This window comes from Chrysochloris asiatica, unplaced genomic scaffold (genome assembly GCF_000296735.1).
Source record: "Chrysochloris asiatica unplaced genomic scaffold, ChrAsi1.0 scaffold00040, whole genome shotgun sequence".
Classification (NCBI taxonomy): domain Eukaryota; kingdom Metazoa; phylum Chordata; class Mammalia; order Afrosoricida; family Chrysochloridae; genus Chrysochloris; species Chrysochloris asiatica.
In genome coordinates this window covers 13,356,923-13,377,796 of record NW_006408558.1, presented here as the reverse complement: position 1 = coordinate 13,377,796, position 20,874 = coordinate 13,356,923, and the positions used below count along the sequence as shown (strand labels likewise).

The following is a 20,874-nucleotide window of genomic DNA, read 5'->3' as shown; positions in this document are numbered from 1 at the left end:
GGTCCCTAGGCCCATCAAGGGAGAAGAGCAGAGAGCGGGACCCTACCCAGAGAAGCAGTGATGTCTGAAATAGAGCCAGAGATGATGACGTGGAGCGATGGAGCAGCTGGAGACTTTAGATCCAGAGAGGGAGAGCGACTGTGTGCTGAAGACCTGGGGGTTAAGGGGAAGGATTGCATGAAGGGGATTGTAACCATGGCAGTGAGACGATATACGATAGAATGAATGTAAAACTGATGTTTTCCCATGTAAACTATCACATAATTCACAATAAAACATTTGAGAAAAAAAAAGAAGATGGAAGGAATGCACAAGAGGAATGCACAAGAGAAACACTGTACCCATAAGAATTGGTTGACATTTGACCATTTCAGGAGGTAACTTAAGCAATCAAGAGCCAGTGGTAATGAGGAAAGAAATACAAACTGCACTGAAGGCATTGGTGAAAACCCAGACTCCAGGAATCAGTGGAATACCTGCTGGATTGTGTCAGCAAGCTGATGCAATGCTGGAAGCACTCACTAGTCTTGTATCAGGAAATTTGGTCAACCAACTGGAAGAGCTCTGTGTCTGTCCCTTTCAAAGAAAGGTGACCCAGCAGGCTGCAGAGGATTAAACAACATCATCACCATCCCAGGCCAGTAAAACTTTACTGACGAGAATTTAAAAACAGCTGCAACCATACATTGGCTGGGAGCTCACAGAAATTCAAGCCAGACTCAGGGCATGATGTGGAACTAGGTATATTGCTGATGCCAGATGGACCTTGGCTGAAAGCAGAGCATACTCGAAATATGTTTACTTGTACATTATTGACTCACAAGGGCATTCAGCTGTGTGAATCACAACAAATTATGGGGGTAACATTACAAAGAATGGGAATTCCAGAACACTTAATTGTTCTCATGTGAAACCTTGTATAGAGGCCAAAATGCAGTCATTTGTTCAAACTGAGCAAGAGGATGCTGTGGTTTAGAATCAGGAATGATGTGTCAAGGTTGTATCCTGTCACCGTACTTAGTCTGTTATACTGAGTAAAGTAACCCAAGAAACTGCACTCGATGAGGACGGGGGACGAATGCAGCATCAGGATGGAAAGAAGACTCCTTCACACCTTGTGATAGCAGATGACGCAACCTTGCCTGCTGAAAGCAAGAAGACTTGGAATACTCGCTGATGAAAATGAAAGACTACAGCTTTCAGGATCCCTCGCAACTCCAGCAATCCACAACATCAGATTACTGTTGTCAGGTCCCTCAGGGCTACCCCGTGCACAATAATAGTGTGAACATTGCACAGTCCTGCTTCATCCTCACAATTGGCTTTGAGCCCATTGTTGTTGCCCCTGTATCTTTTTTGGGGAGTTTTCCTTGTTTTTGCTGTCTCTGCTTTTCTCAGCGGTTCCAGGCCTCTCGTGATAACATGTCCTTGGGTGTAAGGAACACTCAGGCTGCACTACTTCGTAGGCAGACTGGTTGGTTCTTCTGCTTTCAGCGTGCTCCCACGCATCCATCTTCTCTGGTCTTTCCTATTCACTGCCCAACTTTCACAGGCCTATGTATGAAGCCATTGAAAATACAGTGGGTTGGGTCAAGTGTACTTTAGCCCTCAAACTGATTTCTTTGCCCTCCAACACTTTAAAGAGGTCATGTGTAGCAGGTTTGCCCAATGCTGCTTCGGTGAGTGTTGATCGAGCTCTGAGCAAAATGAAGTGTTGACACCTTCAGTCTTGTCTCAGTTTATCTTGATGTTATTTATTGATCCAGTGGTGAGGAATTTTGTTTTCTTTACTTTGAGGTGCAAACCATACTGAAGACGCCCATCAGTAAACGCCCATTAAGTCACCTTCACTTTCGACAAGCAAAGTTGTGTCATCTGCATATTGCAGGTTAATGAATTTTCCTTCAATCCTGATGTCACATTCTTCATACAGTCCCGCTTCTTCACCTTAGAATTCAAACCAACCTTGCAGTGCAGTGTGTTTCCTGCAGCGCCATACCAGGAACTTGGGCGCGGATGCTTGCCTCTAACTGAATGAGCAAGAGCCGCAGGAACACAGGACTGATAGGCAGTCTGGGAAGCTCAGAAGGGCTCTGATTTGAAGCCCACTGCTCACCAGCTGTGTGAACGTGGATTTAGACAGTTCACTTTTCTGCATTTCTACTACTTTTCCTATAAACTGAGACAGACCCTCTCTGGTGGAGTTGGTGTGTGAAATGGAGGGTGCCTGGCAGGCACGTCGTCCCTGGGCGGGTGGGGGGTGGGGTGCAGGACACGGAGTGAAGTGAAGCGTGGCTTCCTAAAGTAATGATGGTTGTCGTCTGTTCATGGCTGAGGTGTGGGTCCAGCTCAACACTTGATGTGATGTGTGTGTGGTTAAGGAAGACATTCCTTGATGTGTGCTTGTGGCTGGGCTAGCTGTCAGTGTGCAGCCAAGTTTGAGATGATGGGCCCAGTCCTGCGCTTTGTCCTGGACGTCCTCTGTAGCCATTTGAAGGTGTGTCTGTAGAAGTGTCATTAGAAGAACAGACAAGAGAGAGACATTGTGGTGCTGTAAGATCAGTACTAGGCTGCTAATCACAAGGTTGACGGTTCAAACCCAGCGGCCACTTCAGTAAATAGTGCCCATCTCTTGTGGACCGAAACTATGACTCTTGACCCCCCTTTAGGTCTGGAACAGAACTCACCCTCATGGCCCAGGTTTCAGGCAAACTGTGGATTGGTGTGTAGCAGGGACTACACTAGTGAGGTACGCTCACCATAGTAAGGGAGCTGGGAAGCACACGGAAGAAGTGAGATAATTGTTCCATGGGAGAGATTGAAGTTGAGATGAAGCAAAGTGTGATTTGTTGACTATGCGCTGTAAACCTCCACACAATTCACTAGAAGTTTCAACACCAAGAACAGAGTGAGCGTCTGGGAAACCCTACTAGGTAGGGTCCCGTGAGGCGGCATCCACCGGGCAGTGGGAGTGAGAAGTGTATTCTTCATTAAAACTGGAAGCGCGCTTGTGTCTGTGACATGGGTGGTATGCGGCATAGCCAGGCATTGCCTGTGACTTGTGGGGGCCGCTGTGTGTGTGGAGCAGACCTGGGGAGGAGGGGAGCACAGGTGAGTGCCGAGGTTGGAGGGGCGGGATGCGTTGAGGTTGGTGTTCTGTGTTTCTGTGTCGGGAGTTTGGACCCTGTGTAGGGGGGTGTGTTGTTAAAGGGTCTATGTGGTGATGGTTGCATAATGCTTTATTCTGCTTTTCATCTGCTTTCTAAATCATTTCCATTTTTGCAAAAGACAGTATAAAAACTTTAAAATAATTGAAGCTTTGTTTTGTTGAAGCAAACAAACCTAATTAACAAAATAAGGAATTGAATTCAAACAATTGTAGATCATGAATTCTCACTGGCATGCTATTACAAACTCAGCTTCTGTATTTTGCTCTCAAGCTTTGGGATGGAGTTTGGGCTCTGCTGAAGGACCTCTGAGTGTGTGCAGTAACCATACTTCTGTGTTATTTTGCATTTACTGACTCTTCAGTTTTGCGTTTAGCTGTGGCTAAATGTATTTGGAGTTTTTTTTAATGTGGGAAAATGCACGAGGCAGTTGACAAGATCCCGGAATTCTCCGGGCACTGTTGGAAGCCTCGTTGTGTATGACTAAATCTGCCGTGTGCCGTTTCAAGTGCACCATTCAGTGTGTTGTAGCCATCACCGCCATCTGCTAATCACACTTTTCGTACCCCCCAGAAAGTCTGCCTTCCCTGGTCCCCTGAGAGCAAACACCCCAAGTAGCCAGTAAATGTCAGATCTGGGGCATTTTGTGTCCTTTTAGTCAATTCCACCCTCTCAGACCCCAAAACATCTAACCCAGTGCCCTCGTGTCCAGTCGGACTCTCAGTGATCCTCTAGGACTAGAGGAGAACCGCCCCATTAGGGTTCCTTACTGAAGCAGGCTGCCTTGTTCTCCCACAGAGCAGGTGGTGGATTTGAACTGTTGACCTTGCAGTTTGCAGCCCAACATTCAACCCACTGTACCTATGTTAAAAGTCCATTTTAACAGTCTTGTGTGTGACTATTAGAAGTGCTAATTATGACAACTCTTGTTCCTTTGTAGGAGGGGATAAAGCATTCAGATGGCAGATAACAGGTAAGCCAAAGTGGACTTTGTATATTCAAATTCTGTGTCAGAGCCCAGCTCTGTCCCAGGGAAGTGCCTTCAGAGTGGGAGTGGGACACTGAAGACTAGGGATGGCTCTTTTCTTCCCTTGATTGGTTTCTGTCAAGCAGCCGCTTCCCGTGGGAGGAGGGCTCTCTCTACAGTAACACCACACACCACGTGGCTCCAGTGTGGACACTGCCAGGCCACTGTGAACCTTTGTTCCTCGGACTGTAACTCCCAGGGGGCAGTGGCATGTCACTAACTGGACACTAGTTCAAAGTGTATTGTTTCTGGATTGTTCTGAAGGTCAAGTACAGGCTGTGCCTTTGTTGGGTTTTGTTGCTTTTTTTCTTTTTACTGTGAATTGAGCGAAGAGATCATTAGTCCCACATTCAACCAATCAGACACTTGATGTCCTTACAGTCATTGCAGTCCCTTTCATGTGCCATTAAGTTCCCAGTGGTTACCTGTAGTCACTTGAATTTTGCTCTCCTACCTGTGTTGTCGACTGCCTTCATCTTTCCTTTGCTAGCCTCCCTCTTGTATATTGCCTGCCCCATCCAAGTTAACATGTGTCTGTCTACTTTACCCAGTGAATCATTTTCCCTGCCTTCTCACCCCTGCCAGCCATCACAGAATGATTCTTTTCGCAAGGAAACTTTTTCTTAACTCTTGACAGCGGTGGTCTCATATGGTATTGCCCTTTTGTGATTGACTAACTTCGCTCGGCATGATGTCAGGCGTTTCTACTGTTCACATTTGGTGTGTTTATTGTTCATTATGGTTTATTGATGATGAGCGACGTGTGTTTTGGAATCTTTGTGAACGGATGGACCGATTGTATGACGCATGTACTTTTTTGGAGACCCAACTGCATGGGTTCCTAACAAAGCCACCATGGCCACTGTTCCTTAACAGCTGGCCGAACCACATCGTGGTTTTGTTATTTTGTTTTGGGTTCGTTGCTTTACTTTGAGGGCTTGAGGCAGTTTTGGGTTAGGCTTTGAGTAGATTGCTGATGGAAGGAGTTGTGGGAGAGCGGAGCCGCTGTGGCCAGGGGGTGGCACTGAAAGCTGGGGGGTGGGGGAGGTGTGCACTGTGTGGGGAAGTTACTTTCAACAACAGGAAAGGATTACTGATTACACACAAGCCCGGCAGCTGACACTAGCCTCACAAATTCAAGATGCAGTTTTTAAAAATGCCTGGTCTTTTTAATAATACTTTCCAAACACTGTTTCAGTTCTACAGATGGGGTTCCTTCAGATTCCTTGGAAGCTGCTAAAAATGCAAATAATAAAGGCAAGTTTACTGTCTGGGAGCATGGTGCTAACACCTGGGAGGGTTTGCATGGAGAGGATGGGATGATGTGGACTGTTGGGAGTTCACCCTTGGACAGTTCCTACCCACTGTTCTTCATGCCAGTCATTGCAGTCCCTCTCTGGAAACTTGCTTAGGATAGCGGAAATAAAGCACTGTGGCAGGCTTTTACAGAAACCAACATGAGACCGAAAAACTCAGACCCACGGCCATCAAGTCGATTCTGAGTCTTAGTGTCCCTGTTAGCGTTTCTGGGAATGTCGGTCTTTATGGGAGCAGAAAGCTTCTTCTAGATCCTGCATTAGTGGCTGGTGGGTTTCAAACACTAACCTTATAGTTCTTTCGTTAAAATTAAAGCCAGCACCTCATGTTTACAAACCATCTTCGGACTTTTGGGAAATCAGGGTTAGCACTGAGCCTGGCCTCGATCAGCTTCAGCACTGATGGACAAGTGGCCAGTCATGTCTGTCTCTGGTTTATACCTTGACTTTCTGAAACCAGTCTCAGCCTTCCTACCTATTTCTATGTCTGTGGGTCCTGAACTGTTTGAAAACCACTTATGGCTACCCTGATTCATTCCCTAAAAACAACTGTGAGCATTTCCAAGGCCCGAGGATAGGTCCTTGCCACCACAGGTCCTCTAGCGCAGCCAACGAAACTCATGTGGGTGCCGTCATGCTTAGCGTCCCCAGACTTTGTCATTTGTCAGCCCGTTCTATGAAGCCGCCCACACCAGGCCCTCGTCCCCTTCTGCCATTCGTTCTGTAGAGTGCCCATCATCTGGGCGGCGGTGTTTAGAAGTAAAAGACCAGCAGAGCTCCATAGCTGTGGCTCCGGTGATTTTTGGTCTTGGCCGTCGGGTGGTGTACAGACTTTACATGTTCTTCCCTTGTTTTTGGTTTCTTAGAAAAGCTCACAGACCAGGTGATGCAGAACCCTCAAGTTTTGGCAGCTCTCCAGGAGCGCCTTGAAAATGTCTCTCACACTCCATCCAGCTACATCGAGAAGTGAGTAAGCAGCAGTGAGCGAGATTGTTACAACTTAGAATAATATGGAGCATGCGCTCTTCTCAAGTGGGGGCGCGGGGTGGGAGTCAGTGCCGTTCTTCCAGAGGTGAGCTGCACTGCCCGTGTCCTATGGGCTCTGCGAAGATTTTATGGGCCGTCTGAGTCGAGTGGTGTTGTTGTTAATTGCCATCGAGTTGATTTCGACCCATAGCCACCCTGTGTAGGGTGTCAGACAAGCAGCTGGTAAGCTAAATGGCCCCCCTTGCAGCTCAAACGGCTTTGCAGTCTGGCGCATTAACCCACAGCACCATACCTGGAGTAAGGGACCAGAAAGAGATCGTCTGTTCCCTGTGGCTGCCAAGTGAGCCGAGACAACCAGTCTTCCTGAGTTGCCAACCTGAGCCCACAACTCCAACATCTTTGGTTTTTTTTTTTGGTTGTTTGTTTCGAAAGAAGTCCACACTACTCAGCAAAAAATGGTCTGAATGGCTGTCCTGGGCCGAATCAACATCTTCCTCGGACGGCTGGACTATCAGCCTGGGGCCTGCAGACCAGCCCCACTCCTGCATGTCTGTCAGCCGGTCACCATGTGATGGCCCTCCCACACTTAGGATGGCAGAGGACTCTTGGCGTTTCTTCATTTAGAAACGTCTTGAAGGTGGCTAGTGGGGAGGTTTAGAGCGCTCCCTAAAGATAGACTGACAGGGGTTCTGGTGTTGGGTAGGTGGGGGGGCAGGAGTTGGGGGTTGACTGGAGTTTGGGTGTCTGCCTATGATGAAGGGGTGGGCGGCAGAGACCTCCCCCCCACCCCCACCCCCGAGGACATAACTCAGTGGGAAAAGGTGGTTTTCCTGAATAGAATTGTGACTACAAACTGCTGAAGGCCCTGGTGGGGGGACTGCACAGAACGGCTGCTGCCTGAAGTCCAGTTGCTGTTTGTCTATTGTTAAGTGTTCCAACCCAGAGCAACCCTGAATAGGGTTTGCAGGGAGCGGCTGGTGGGTTTGAACTGCCGACCTTGTGAGTACCCTACAGTGCTACCCCAGGAGTCCAGTTCACTGGTGGTGGTGGTGGTGGACTGTGGTGTCGCTTGTAGTTTCTGGCGACCCTGTCTGCATGGGGTTTTCGAGGCTGTGGGTCTCCCTGAGCAGAAAGCTCACGGTTGCCCTGTGGAGCGGCTGCTCCTTTCCAGCTGCGGACCCTACCGGGAGCAGCCTTCCTCAGCACCACCAGGCCTCCGGGCAGTGGTTTTTCATTTTGACGACCTTAGGAGGATTTGCAAAATTAAGAAACAAATTTTTAATTGTTTAATGCAGAAAAGAGAGCAAACATATGTTTGTGTGTGTGTGTGTTGTTAGACCCTTGCTCAACACTCGCAGGGTTGTGAACACTAAACCATAGAGGCCATCTCCGTCATTGAGCTTGGGCACAGGGTCCTGTGTGGTTCCTGGCTGGGGGCCCTGCTCTGGGGGCTTGTGGGAGGACAGGTGAGCCGCTGGTGGTCCGGCTCTGGACTCCAGATGCAGAGCCTGTCCATCAGCACTCTGGGCTCACCCATGTGCAGCTTCTGATTTATAAATGTAACAGACGGATTTTAGAGATACACAAAAGTATGTAAGTAGCAGGTTAATGCGCTGGACTGAAAAGTCAGTTTGAAGTGTAAGGTTGGCGGTTCAAGCTCAGTGCAAAGACGAAAGACTCAAACTCACTGTGAGTTTAGGTGGGCACAGGTGTCTTGTTCTCAGCTCAGAGCAGGTCACGTGCACTGAATGTCTGACACCTGACTGGGCACTTACCCTGTTAGAATCCTGTTCAGTTAGTCGATTGTTTCAAGTGTTTCATCTGAGCGTACGTCCTAGCACAGATGTACTGGGGTGATGCCTCTGAGTGCCCTCCTGGGAGTCAGGTGACTAGGTCTGAAGAACATGTGCAAGGTTCTTCTTGGTGACTCTCAAGAAAGACAGGGGATTCGGGGCGCGTTTTTCCTTGTCTGTGGTTCTGGGTATTTAGGAAATGTGTTCCTGAGATGCCCACGCCTCCTACCGCTGTTACACACATACTCATGGGTGTGGTGTCTGCTTCCTTAGTTTACCTAAAGCTGTCAAAAGAAGAATCAATGCCCTGAAGCAGCTTCAGGTGAGGTGTGCCCACATTGAAGCTAAGTTCTACGAGGAGGTTCACGACTTGGAAAGAAAGTATGCAGCCCTGTACCAGCCTCTCTTCGACAAGGTAGGTAGTCGCACCCCCTGAGACGTCAGCCGTGCACTCTAGGTGCCACCGGCCCAGTGACTCGAGTAATGGCTTGCTTTTTGCTCTCAAAACTTACAAGTTTAAAGTGACCCATGTAAGACTGCCCCATTTTCAAGGTTCCTGTGTGGACATTTACACTGATAAGGCCCCTTTTCTGCAGAGAAGAGACTTCGTCACTGGCGACGCCGAGCCCACCGATGCGGAGTCTGAGTGGCATAGTGAGAGCGAGGATGAGGAGAAGCTGGCTGTGAGTCGCCTCCTTCAGTGTGCGGGGCCTGGCGGTGGGGGGCTGAGAACAGAGCTGCGCAGTCAGGGTGAGACGCAACCTCAGGAACGGTCAAGAGGAATAGAGAGTCGCAGGTGGCGGGGAGGAAGGCCGTGGGTTTGCCATGGAGAAGATGGTGTTGGGCACTCGCATACCGTCTTGCTGACAGTCGCCACCCAGCAGCAGTGTGCTCTGTGGCCCTGGGCACAGCCCTCGGTGTGGTGACCCTGCACTGTTCGTAACCTGTTGCCAGACTGCTCCTGCCGATGGGTTCCATTCCAGTGCTACAGAAATTCCCAGGATAATGCCAGACTGCGCAGGCTGCTTGCCAGTCTGATTTTATACGCGGGGAGACAAGTGGCTTTTAACCCAGCAGCGGCTGCTCCCAGGACCTCTCAGAAGTGGGTCTGAATCCTAGGAGCCATTTGTGGTTTGGCGCTTTTACGGGTGTATAGAGCTGGGCTTCTGGAAACCGTGCTGTGACTCAGTGTTGTTGCTCTGAAGGGCTTCATCTCACTACTTGTTGGTGTGTGTTGTTGAGAGGTTTATAAGTGACTTCCTTACACTTGGGTGTGCAAGTTGCCTGACAGCTTTTTGTGGCTGAAGTTGTTGCTACAAAGCAAACATTCCCCCATCCCACCCAAATTTTAATTAGAGGCCAGATTCGTCGTTTGAGGGGACTCCTTTATCCTTGGTTGAATTTTTCTCCCCTCAGTAGTATATTGTTATGTGTTAGAAATTCTATCTCCCCATGGCTGACTCAGTTGTAGGAGACGGAATCTGGTAAGGCCAGGAACTGGGCAGCCTTTCCCAGGTAGAGTGGCTGCCCTATGCCCCCTCCCCCCATGGGTCTGGGTCTGGGTCTGGGGACGGTGCCTTGAATGCTTGTGCTCCTAACACAGTGTGTGAGGGATTCTGAAATGACGCTCTGTCCCCCAGGGCTGTGAAAGTTGCCTCTTTGTGATGAGTTCTCCGTTTTACCTTTTTTGTCTTCTCTCTGCTTTTAAGGGCGATGTGAAAAGTAAAGTCGTCATAGCAGAGAAAGAGGCAGCGTCAGCAGAAGAGCCAAATCCAAAAGGAATTCCTGAGTTCTGGTTTACCATCTTCAGAAACGTGGATATGCTGAGTGAACTAGTCCAGGTAATCCAGGCTCCGCCTTGAGGACGGTTTCCTGTGCCCTCAGGTAATAGGAGGGCAGCTCCTGAGCTGAGACCACGTAGGGATGGCCCGTGGGCACTTCCTGCAGTTGTTGGGCCTGTGGCCACCCCTCAGAAAGCCTCTTCAGTCACTTTGTGGGTCTTCCCTATGCCATTTTCTGGCATGTGACCACATGGTAGAGAGAGGGGAGAGCAGGAGAGGTTACTTACTCTGAAGGCCTGGAAACTGGGTATGTGTGTGTGCGTGCGTGCCTGCAAGGGGGCTTTCCGAAGTTTGGGGCAATTCCATTGTATTTCAGTGCAGTTTCCCACAAACTTGTTGAAGCCCCCTGTATGTGTAGACGTGCACACATTGAGATGCTTGGTTCTCAGTTAACTGTTCTGTTGTTTTAGTAATTTGTACTGTGGTTTAGGTGAAAGTTTAGAGGGCACCTTCGTTTTCCCTTTAGCAGTTTGTACTCAGCTTGGTTGGTAGCTTTGGTTGGGACCCCCCCTCCGTGTAACGGCGCTCTTCCCACTTAGTCCCTGGGTCCCGTTTCCGGTCATTCTTACCACCAGCTGGTCCTACTCTGCAACTTTGCCTATTGCAGAAACATGTAACAGGTTTCTCGTGCTTCCTGGTCACTTCCCTTGAGATCATCTCTATTTACAAATGGAAGATGGGGGCCATCCTTTCTGTTTCGTCTCGCCTTTTCTACACTGAAATGGCACGCACTGGAACAAGGGGGCTGGTAGGCTTGTGGCCTCTCGTCCCCGCTACTTGATTCATTATTTGCTCTCTGTCCTCAGTCAGCTGTTTCGAACATAGAATTCTTATTCTTTAAAACTTGTGGGGGTGGGGGGTGGGGCCACATCTCAAGGATGTGACTGGGCACGGCACCAGATCTCCGCATCCAGGCACCTGTTTTGGACGAAATGGCGAGGTTAAAGAAGAGTCCGCTGTACGTTGAAAAGAACTCTGAGAGTCAAAATTAGATTTGAAAAGTGGATCATGTCTAGACTGGGCCTCTCATACAACCCAGACTCCCTGTGACTCAGCAGCAGAAGTCAGCAAGAGCTTAGGGGTGGGGCACCAAGGCATCAGTGTTCTTAGAGCCCCTCCAGTGAATGATGTGTCCCCTAAGCCAGGGCTGCAGAAAGAGGTGTGGGCTGGTTTACAAAGCAAAACGGCCCACACTTGGAAGATGTGCAGTATATTGGGTCTGGGTGGCCTGGGGCTCTGCATTTCTAAGACGCCTCCGTTTGCCCACCATGCCCAAAGGACCCAGCTCTTGGCACAGCATGTTTGGGATGTCCTCTGTGTTTCATATGTAAAGTGAAGAACCAGTGATCTAACTGGGCAGCCTGTATCTTGGTGGTCTCTCTTCCCTACACCTGCTGCCCAGCCAGTTGTGTAACGCGGTGCAGGATGGGGTGGTGTGACGCAGTTAGTAATGTTTGTCGCTCTTAAAGAGCAGTACAGGCGGCGTTTCTCTCCAGTCTCCCCACACCTGGGTTTGTGCTGCTCTTGTTGCAAAATACACTGGATGTGGACTCATCTAGTGGGTGGGGACTTGTGGGATGACATTCTCGTTGGTTAGCCAGGTAGCAGGTGATAGGGGGCCTGGGGAGCACAGAATGGACTCCAGGACCGGTGGGTCTGCATTGAGCATACTGAAAAGACAGTCCTGCTAGGAGAGTGCAAGCTTCCTGGTCCGAGTTTCAGACGGGTGCGGTGCCGGGCCTTGCCATGCTCAGCTTTGAGTGTCTGCTGTTATGTTAGTTGGCCGTTGTGTTGTGCTCTTGGTTCGCTGATTGGGCTGGAGGCTGCTGCCACCTCGGGGGAGATGCGTGTTGGGATGCCAGCGTAGCTAATGTCCTGGTGGGATAATGGACTAGACGTCGGATGCTTCTTATTACAGGGAGCCGCCTTTTAAAAAATTGTCTACAGTTGGAGACTTAAAAGGAATCTTTTGGCTGTTTTATGATCTCAAAAGAACTTAGAATCAGGAAGTTGACAGTTAATCAGAAGCCAATCTTTGTCTTGAAATCTTGCCGTGAGTGCCCAGGCACGGAGCCAAAGCGAAGCGCCCTTAGACAAGTGAAGTCGCGTAGACAGCTTATGGTGGTGTGGAGTCAAGTCGTGTGTTTCCTCTTGGGGTTTTTCTCACTGGGACTCTAGGGGACATATGGTGATGGAGAGGGCACACAGCCCTTGTGACATGTGTCACTCAGACACACGTTACCCTGTTCTTGGGAAGGGACTGGTCATCCTCTTGCGTCCTGAGAGTTGGGACATTCTTGGCTGCCAGGGTTCCTAGCTCCTCTAACCGTCTCTTGTGATTTACAAGATGCATGTTTGTGTCTCTTCAGAAGTGACAGGGACAAACCATCTATCCGATACCTGACCTCACTCAGGGGTCGTGAAGCAGTCAGGGTTCTTGTCCCTGCATCAAGACAGATGTGAGTGAAGGGAACTGCCATGGTGGGACAGTGTCCTTGTCAGAGAAATCTAACAAGTAACACTTGTCACCTGTCTGCCTTCCTGAGGCGCTAGCTGGTGATGAGATGTGGTGTGGGGTGCTGGGAGTTTTTGCTTGAATGAAGTCAGGTGTCCAGCATCTGGGCATGCCTGCACCAGTACTTCAGTGAGGAGATGTGGGTTCTCTGTGCACCGTTGTTAAAATGTTCTCCTTCTGTGACTAGGAATACGATGAGCCAATCTTGAAGCACCTGCAGGATATTAAAGTCAAGTTCTCCGACCCTGGGCAGCCTATGGTGAGTACTGAGGATGTGACGTGTCAGTACGTGTTAGCTGGGTCAGGGGCCAGGTAGCCAGCTCATTTCTCATTGGCTGGGTTGAAGAGAATTCCTAAGTCCTAATGCAGTCCCTAAGGAGCTCTGGTAGCGTAGTTATTACGAATCGGGCTGCTAACCTCAAGTGAAACTACCAGCTGTTCCGTGGGAGAAAGATGAGGCATTCTGCTCCCGTACAGATTTGAGTTGGAACCGACTCCATGGTACTTAACAACAACAACAACAATGCAGTCCACGATGGGCTGCTAACCACAAGGTCGGGAACCCACCAATCACTTAATTGGAAAACCCTATACGGGGATGCTATGAGAACTGACCCGACGGCACTTAATGATAACAACAAGCCCTGGTCCCCATGGCTCCCGAGCACTGTGGAGACGCCCGTGGGTCAGACCACTTCAGTGTCCCTAGGCTGTGTGCTCTACCGGCTGTGTGCCACACTAGTTATAGGGTGTGGTTCCACTCATCCGATGGGATGCCCTCATACCTTTCCTGAGTGACTTACAAGTTGGTGAGGATCTGGTGGGAGTGAAAAGGTTTAAAGAGATAGAAGGTGCTTGTGCAAAAAAATCAACAACCCGGAATCTAAGGTTTTACTTACAAGATAATTGTAGGTAAATCATGACTGATTATCATTCTCTGTGACTGATTTGTCATAAAAATGCTTGGGGTCCCCTGTCAGCCTCTGCCTACCAGCCGGCCAGGTCTGTGGCTTCTCTGTGGACAGCTGAAATCTCGTCGAGCTGCTTTTCCGTGGGGGGGCTGTGGGGGTGGCAGCTGGTGGCTGGCTGACTGTGGTGTCCAGTTGTAGACCTTAGAGACAAAACCCGGTGAGTAGAAGGGTGTGGGGGTGACACTGACTGAGGGAACCTCTTTTCCCCTCCCCCCCTGCCCCTCCCCCCCCCCAGGTCCCGGGCAAGCAGATAAGGGTCCCTTTGATTTGATGGACTCTCTTTACTCTTGCCCTGTGGGCGCTACCTGGTGGTCACTGCTCCCCATTGGTGCCTTTAGCTTGTGCCCAGCCGTCCCGGAGTGCCCCCTAGGGGTCTATGGCACAGGTGTAGCATTTGCTGGGCTGCCTGGGAATCCCTTTGTGTGTGTGTGTGTGTGTGCTTGTGCTTACACATTTGTGTTGTGTGCTCTCCCTCCCTTTCCCTTCTCATGCGTCCATCATACTCTGCTTAGTGTTGTCTCCCATCTTCCACTTCCTTTGTTCTTTGATTAGTGGGAACCTGCTTGCTGATTTCCTAGGCCCGTTTTCTTTCCTTCTCAAGCCTATTGTTGTTAAGTACCATGGAGTCGGTTGTGACTCATAGTGACCCTGCAAAGGGTTTCCGAGGCTGTAAATCTTTATGGGAGCAGAAAGCCTCATCTTTCTCTCATGGAACCGCTGGTAGTTTCGAACTGCCAACCTTGAGGTTAACAGCGCGATTCGTAACTACTGTGCTACCAGAGCTCCTTTCTGGTCACTCCTGCACACAGCCTAGAGCCTCCCTTGTAGAAACAACACATCCGCTCACTCCTAACACTAGAATGTAAAACGAGACGCTCTTCGGGCAAATATTAAAGACGACTAATACCTTAGTGAGGCGTTGCAGGAGAAGGCGCTGGACTGCAAGACTCGTGTGCACTACAAGACCATTGGCTCAGAGGCAGCAGCCAGCTGCTCCTCAAAAATCCTCTACAGAGTTCCTGAGTCAGACCAGAGCCGACAGCACTCAACAGCAGTAACATGAATGTCTTTGGTTTCCTAGGGCCCTCGCTGCCACTTGGTCTTTGTAGCTGTTTTTTGTTTTGCTTTCCAGTTACTAGTGAGAGTGCATGCCTACCTGTTTGTTGGCCGTATGTTTTCATTGGTGACTGCTACTTTGTCCATGTTGCATCTCTTGTCGGGGTGTCATACAGTGGTGGCTTATGTGTTACTAAGAGCCTGGAACTTATGCCTTCAATATTTTAACTCCAGCAGGGTCACCCACAGTGGGTGGGTAGGGTTCACTGACTAGGAAGACAAAACGAGGGCCCATTTCTGAAAGGTTAGCCGCTGAATACCTTAGGAAAGGCAGCAGAGCATTTAGGTTGGGAGGCACTCAGAATGCAGCTGGTTAATGTCTGTCTCCTCAAAGCAGGAGTTGGCTTCATGGTATAGATGGAGCAAAGCTCTCCAGACGAGGGTCTCTGCTAATGAGCGTGACTCAACAGTGAGAAAAAGCTCTAGTAAGCATCCACTATTAATTGGAATCTGGAATGTACTAAGTAAGAATTAGTAAAATTGGAAGTCATCAAAAATAAAGTGGAAAACATAAAGATTGATATCCTAGGCATTGTTGTTGTTGTTGTTAAGTGCCGTCGAGTCGGTTCCAACCCATAGCGACCCTGTACAGGGTTTCCGAGGGTGTAAATATTTACGGGAGCAGAAAGCCTCATCTTTCTCCCGCAGAGCGGCTGGTAGTTTTGAACCGCTGACCTTAAGGTTCGCAGCCCGATTCGCAACCACTACGCTACCAGAGCTCCTTATCCTAGGCATTAGTGAGCTGATTTTGAATCTCACAATCACATGATTTACTATACCTGGAATGACAAATTCCAGAGGAATGGCATAGCATACAGCATCAAAAAGAACATTTCAGTATCTATCTTGAAGGAAGGTATAATACTGTCTGTGATGTGATAAGATCCGTATGTCTACAAGGAAGTCCAGTTAATACTGTCGCTCAGATTTACACATCAGCCACTGAAGTCAGTGCAAAAACCGTACGGGAGTCTGTTTAAGGTCCTCTGGCTTCACAAGTGGAAAAGAGAAGCTCAAAATCAGCTCAAGGCAGGTAACTATGAAGTGGAGGTCAGCTCTGCCTCCACCCTACAACCTTCTGTACCTGATTCTGACACCAAGTTTCCCTCCTACAGCCCTCTCTGCTTCACTTCTGGGCTCGATCATGCAGTGCAGTGGCCACACAGAACTCATAACAGTGCTCAACAATTGTGGGTTTCTTAGGAAAGTGATCAAAACAAAGCTTAGGATGCGTCAAAAATCCCATCAGGTACCCCCTATTCTTTGCCCTCTTGTCCTTGTGGTGCTCGGCACATGTTCCCAAGTTCCTTCTATCAGTGTCCCAGAGTACACTGTGCAGGCCAGCCTCCTGGCCACCCATAGGCACACAGCCTTCCTCAGTCACTGACCCGTACATGCCTACAACTTCCTGCACTGCCTCTGCTGTCACCACTTGTAGGGACCGACCTCACACCCCACTCACGCTCTTCATTCTTGATCGGCCTGGGATCCTCTGTGCCTACTTCTAAGGCGGCTCCTTGTAAACCTAGTGGGGATGGCAAATAACCAATTCCAGGCTTAAGAGTCTTGCATACCTTATTGACATAATCCTGTCTAATCATTTGGTGGGAAATGAAGGAGACATAGGATAGAAAATGATATCGTCACTTCAAGGTGCCACAGTCAGTCATGCTGAAATGAAAGGATTTGTGGCGCTGTGGGTTAATGCACTGGACTATAAGGTCGGCAGTTCAGACTCCACAGCTGCTCCTCAGGAACCCTATACAGGGTCACTATGAGTCGGAACCAACTCAAACGCACTTACCAACAACAGCAATCAACTTCTTCAGGCTGAAATTGACAAATATTCAATCAATAAATATGGATTAGTAATTACTGGAGATTAAGATGGGAACTGAAGAAAAAACTCAAGCCTCAACTTGACGTTATTGAAGGAATCTCTGGGCAAATTATTGAATGATGCAGAAAGCATCAAAGAGAAGATGGAATCCCCTCAGAGCAAACCCCTTCTAAGATATAATGGGAATACACTCTCTGGTTGGTGACCATGTTAGTCACCTAAAAGGGGAAGTGAGGAAAAACAACAATGAAGCTGCGAGCTAAGCCCTATAACGTTCAATAGACTCCTGTGAATCCTGGTGGAGACCTGATTGGCCAGCAGCGTTGCAAGACCTGGGGACTCTTGGGCCTAGAGTCTGACATAGCCACAGAGAACTAGAGTGGAGAGTGAAGCGTCCAAGCTAATAAGAGAGGACATATGCACAAGAACACTCACACTTGACCTGGCTTCAATGACTGGATGATCAGAGTTCAACAAGAAGAGGAAAAAAAGAGTAATCTGATACAATTTGAGGAACTGACCAACACCTACGGATGCAGTAGTTCAAAAGAGGAAACAAATCTTTACAGTAAGGATCATTCCCACCTCCTCCATACAGAATAGACAGGGATGGGTGACTTGGAAATTGGCTACCCAAAGGGGCGGCGGCGGCGGGCGGGGGGGGTGTGTGCTACAAATGAAAGAAGTGACTGGCTTACAAGCTTTTAAGAGGGAACCTAGATCCAGAGGGCGTGGAGCAAGGTACAGTCTCCACTGAGTAGTATGTAGTCTGTCTAGGTGGGGCTGACGAAATGCGGCTAGGTCTCGTGTGATACAAGAGTGAATAATTGTTATCAGGACTGATTGTAAGGGTTGGAGATGTAAAGGTAGACGTTTTGTAGCAAGGAGGGGAGTGATAAACTTTGGAGTCTAGAAACGGAGGTCCCTAGGACCATCAAGGGAGAAGAGCAGGACCCTACCCAGAGAAGCAGTGATGCCTGAGATGGAGGCAGAGACGGTGACGTGGAGATGGAGCAGCTGGGGACTTTAGACCCAGAGAGGGAGAAGGGGCTGTGTGCTGATGACCTGGAGACAGACTTGTAGTTTATACCCTTTGGTTGACTGATGATGCATAGAGGGGATTGTAACCATGGCAATGAAATGATATACAACAGGATGAATGTAACACTAATGTTTTCCCATGTAAACTATCATATATAATTCACAATACAACATTAAAAAAAAAGTACAGATGGAAATCACTGTACCAAAAGGAAATGGTTGATGTTCAACAGTTTCAAGAGGTAGCATATGATCAAGAGCCAATGGTAGTCTTTGAAGAAAGTGAGGCGTCACAGGAGGCACTCACTCATCTTTGCTAAGAAATTTGGAAGACAACTGTCTAGCCAACTGATTGGAAGAGATGCATATTTGTCCCCATTCCTAAGAGAGGTAACCCAACAGAATGCGGAAATCATCAATCTTTTTGATATCCCATGCCAGTAAAATTTTGCTAATGGTAATACAGAAATGGTTACAATCACATTAACAATGAACTTCCAGAAGTTCAAGCCGGATTTAGAAAAGGCTGTGGAACGAGGGATATCACTGCTGATGTCTGATGGATCTTGGTTAGAAACAGAGAATATCAGAAAGATGTTTACCTGTGCTTTATTGACAAAGGCCATCGATTGTGTGGATCATGACAAGCTATGGACAACATTGCAAAGTATGAGTATTCCGGAACACTTGATTGTGCTCATGAGGAATCTGTACATGGACTAAGAAGTAAGAAGCAGTTGTTCTAACAGAACATGGGAACACTGAATGGTTTAAAATTAAGAAAGGTGTGTGACAGGGTTGTATTCTTTCACCATACTTACTTACCTGTATGCTGAGCAAATGTTGGGTTATATGAAGAAAAGTGTGGCATCAGGATTAGAGGAAGTCTCTTTGACAACCTGCGATATGCAGGTGATACAACCTTGCTTTCTGAAAATGAAGAGGACTTAAAATGCTGATGAAGACTAAAGAGCATAGCGTTTGATATGGATTGCGTCTCAATGTAAAGAAAACAAAAATCCTCACCACTGGACCAATAATAGTCTTAATCAACGGAGAAAAGATTGAAGTTGTCAAGGACTTCTTTCATCTTGGATCAGCCATCAACACTCAACCGAAACAGCAGTCAAGAAATCAAACGACATATTGCATTAGGCAAATCTACTGCACAAGACTTTTTTAAAGTGTCCAAGAGCTAAGATGTCACCTTGAGGACTAAGGTGCGCCTGACCCAAGCCATGGTATTTTCAGTAACCTCATATGCATGTGAAAGCTAGACAGTGAATAAGGAAGACCATAGAAGAATTGATGCTTTTGAGTTACAGAGTTGGAAGAGAATATTGAAAGTACCATGGGTTGCCAAAAAAAATCAATAGATCTATTTTGGAAGAAGTGCAGCCAGAGTGTTCCTTGGAGGCCAGCATGACCAAACTTCATCTCTCATACTTAGGACATATTGTCAGGAGGGACCAGTCACTGGAGAAGGATATCATGTTTGGTAAGGTGGAGGGTCAGAGAAATAGAGGATTGACAAAAATGGAAGCATCAGTGGGCCCAAGCGTGGCAATGGTAGTGAGTGAGGATGGCTCAGGATCGGGCAGTGTTTCGATCTCCTGTGCACAAGCTTGCTATGAGTTGGATCTGACTCCTAGCGACCTGGATAGAGTTTCCAAGGAGTGGCTGAGGTGAGTTTGAACCATCCACCATATGATTAGGAGCCCAATATGTATCCTACGGTGCCATACCAGGACTCCAAGAACTTTTTACAATAACATAAATGGCAACTATACACGTGGATCTTATCAGATGGAATGCACAGTAATCAAATTTATAACTGCTGTGGGGAGAAAGGGTGGAGAATATCACTAACATTAGCTAAAAGAAGGCCAGGTACCAAATGTGTAACACACCATTGGCTGCTCGTATACTAGTCCTGGCTGGTGCTGAAGAAAATGAAAATTCTTTGTTGATCCAAAATGTGACCTTGAGACTCTCCCAATTTAGAGCCTGTGTCAAGATCAGATTTGACTCATTAGATAATAATCGAAGACCAGAGGAATTGTGGGTGACATCATGTGTGAAGAAAGCAAATGATCATTAAAAAAAGGAAAGAAATGACTATGATAGATTTTTCAGAAGAGATTCTGAAATTTTGTCTGGAATGTAGATTTGCTAAAATGACTAGAATTAATGATGTAAAGAGCGGAATGGAAAATTTCAAAGCGCAGCTTGAGAGGACCAAGCAAAGTGTTAGAATAAAATGTACAAAGAACTGGAATTAAACCTAAAGGGAAGACGTGCTGGGCTGAAAGAATGGAAGAAGAAAAGCAAGTCTCAACTGGAAATTTATTTGGTTTCTATTGGCAAAATATTGAAAGATGTAGGAAACATGGAAAGCAGACGGAAGGAATATATTCAGTCACTGTACCAAAAAGAAACAAATGGTCCTCATTTAACCATTTTAAGAGGCAGCATATGATCAAGAACCGAGACAACAAAGCTACGAGGGACCGCATAAAGCAGACACAGATGAATATTCTGGCACCCTGAGCTTCTGAAGAAAGGTCAAAGGCTGACCAGACACGGGATGACCGTCTTACGAGCAGCGTTGACAGGGCCAGGCCAGGAAGAGCAGATTCATAAAGGTAACAGAAAAGGTGCATTTCTTCTTTTTCCCCATGCTCTCCTGGTGACCAAAGGTGTGGCCAACTCCCACCCTCATCAGCCCCCAGTGCAGAACCATGAGCTTGGGAGCCACGCCAGTGTGAATTGGGTCTTACTGCTGTTGTGGCGCGTGCCACCTTGGTGCCTGGATTCCGCTGGACTCGACTCTAGACCTGCTAAACCCACAGAGCTACCAGACCAACATTTAACAGTCAGTGTGCGCCCTGCTTCTTGTGGTCCTCACAGACACTGAAACGAGGTCTAAAGGGTCCCCATGGACTACTTCCAGCTGGGTGCCCTGATCCTAGAACTGCATCTAGGGCCAAGGAATTCTGCTGTCAATCCCTTCCCACAAACACCTTGTTGTTGAGTGTCGTCGAGTCGATTCCAACCCATAGTGACCCTGTATAGGGTTTCCAAGGATCAGCTGGTGATCTTGAACCACCAGCCTTGCAGTTCAAACGGCTTTGCAGTCTAGCGCATTAATCCACAGTGCCATAGGTGTCTTGAATTTCAAGAGCCCACTAGGGAAGTTTCTCTTCTGGGTCCAACAACTGCACTGTTTGCGTTAGAGATATGACAACCCCACAATGCCT

General features: G+C 48.1%; 1 protein-coding gene across 1 annotated transcript in view; it reads left to right on the top strand.

Moving 5' to 3' along the window:
- Window positions 1–4,126: 4,126 nt before the first annotated feature.
- The window catches only part of NAP1L4 (nucleosome assembly protein 1-like 4), a 32,152-nt gene continuing 15,404 nt past the window's right edge, over window positions 4,127–20,874 (top strand). Inside the window, exons 1-7 of the mRNA XM_006860814.1 lie at window positions 4,127–4,140; window positions 5,393–5,451; window positions 6,377–6,476; window positions 8,564–8,705; window positions 8,887–8,973; window positions 10,000–10,131; window positions 12,834–12,905. Of these exons, the coding sequence (XP_006860876.1) occupies window positions 4,127–4,140; window positions 5,393–5,451; window positions 6,377–6,476; window positions 8,564–8,705; window positions 8,887–8,973; window positions 10,000–10,131; window positions 12,834–12,905 (606 nt within the window). The remainder of the gene's footprint in view (window positions 4,141–5,392; window positions 5,452–6,376; window positions 6,477–8,563; window positions 8,706–8,886; window positions 8,974–9,999; window positions 10,132–12,833; window positions 12,906–20,874) is intronic.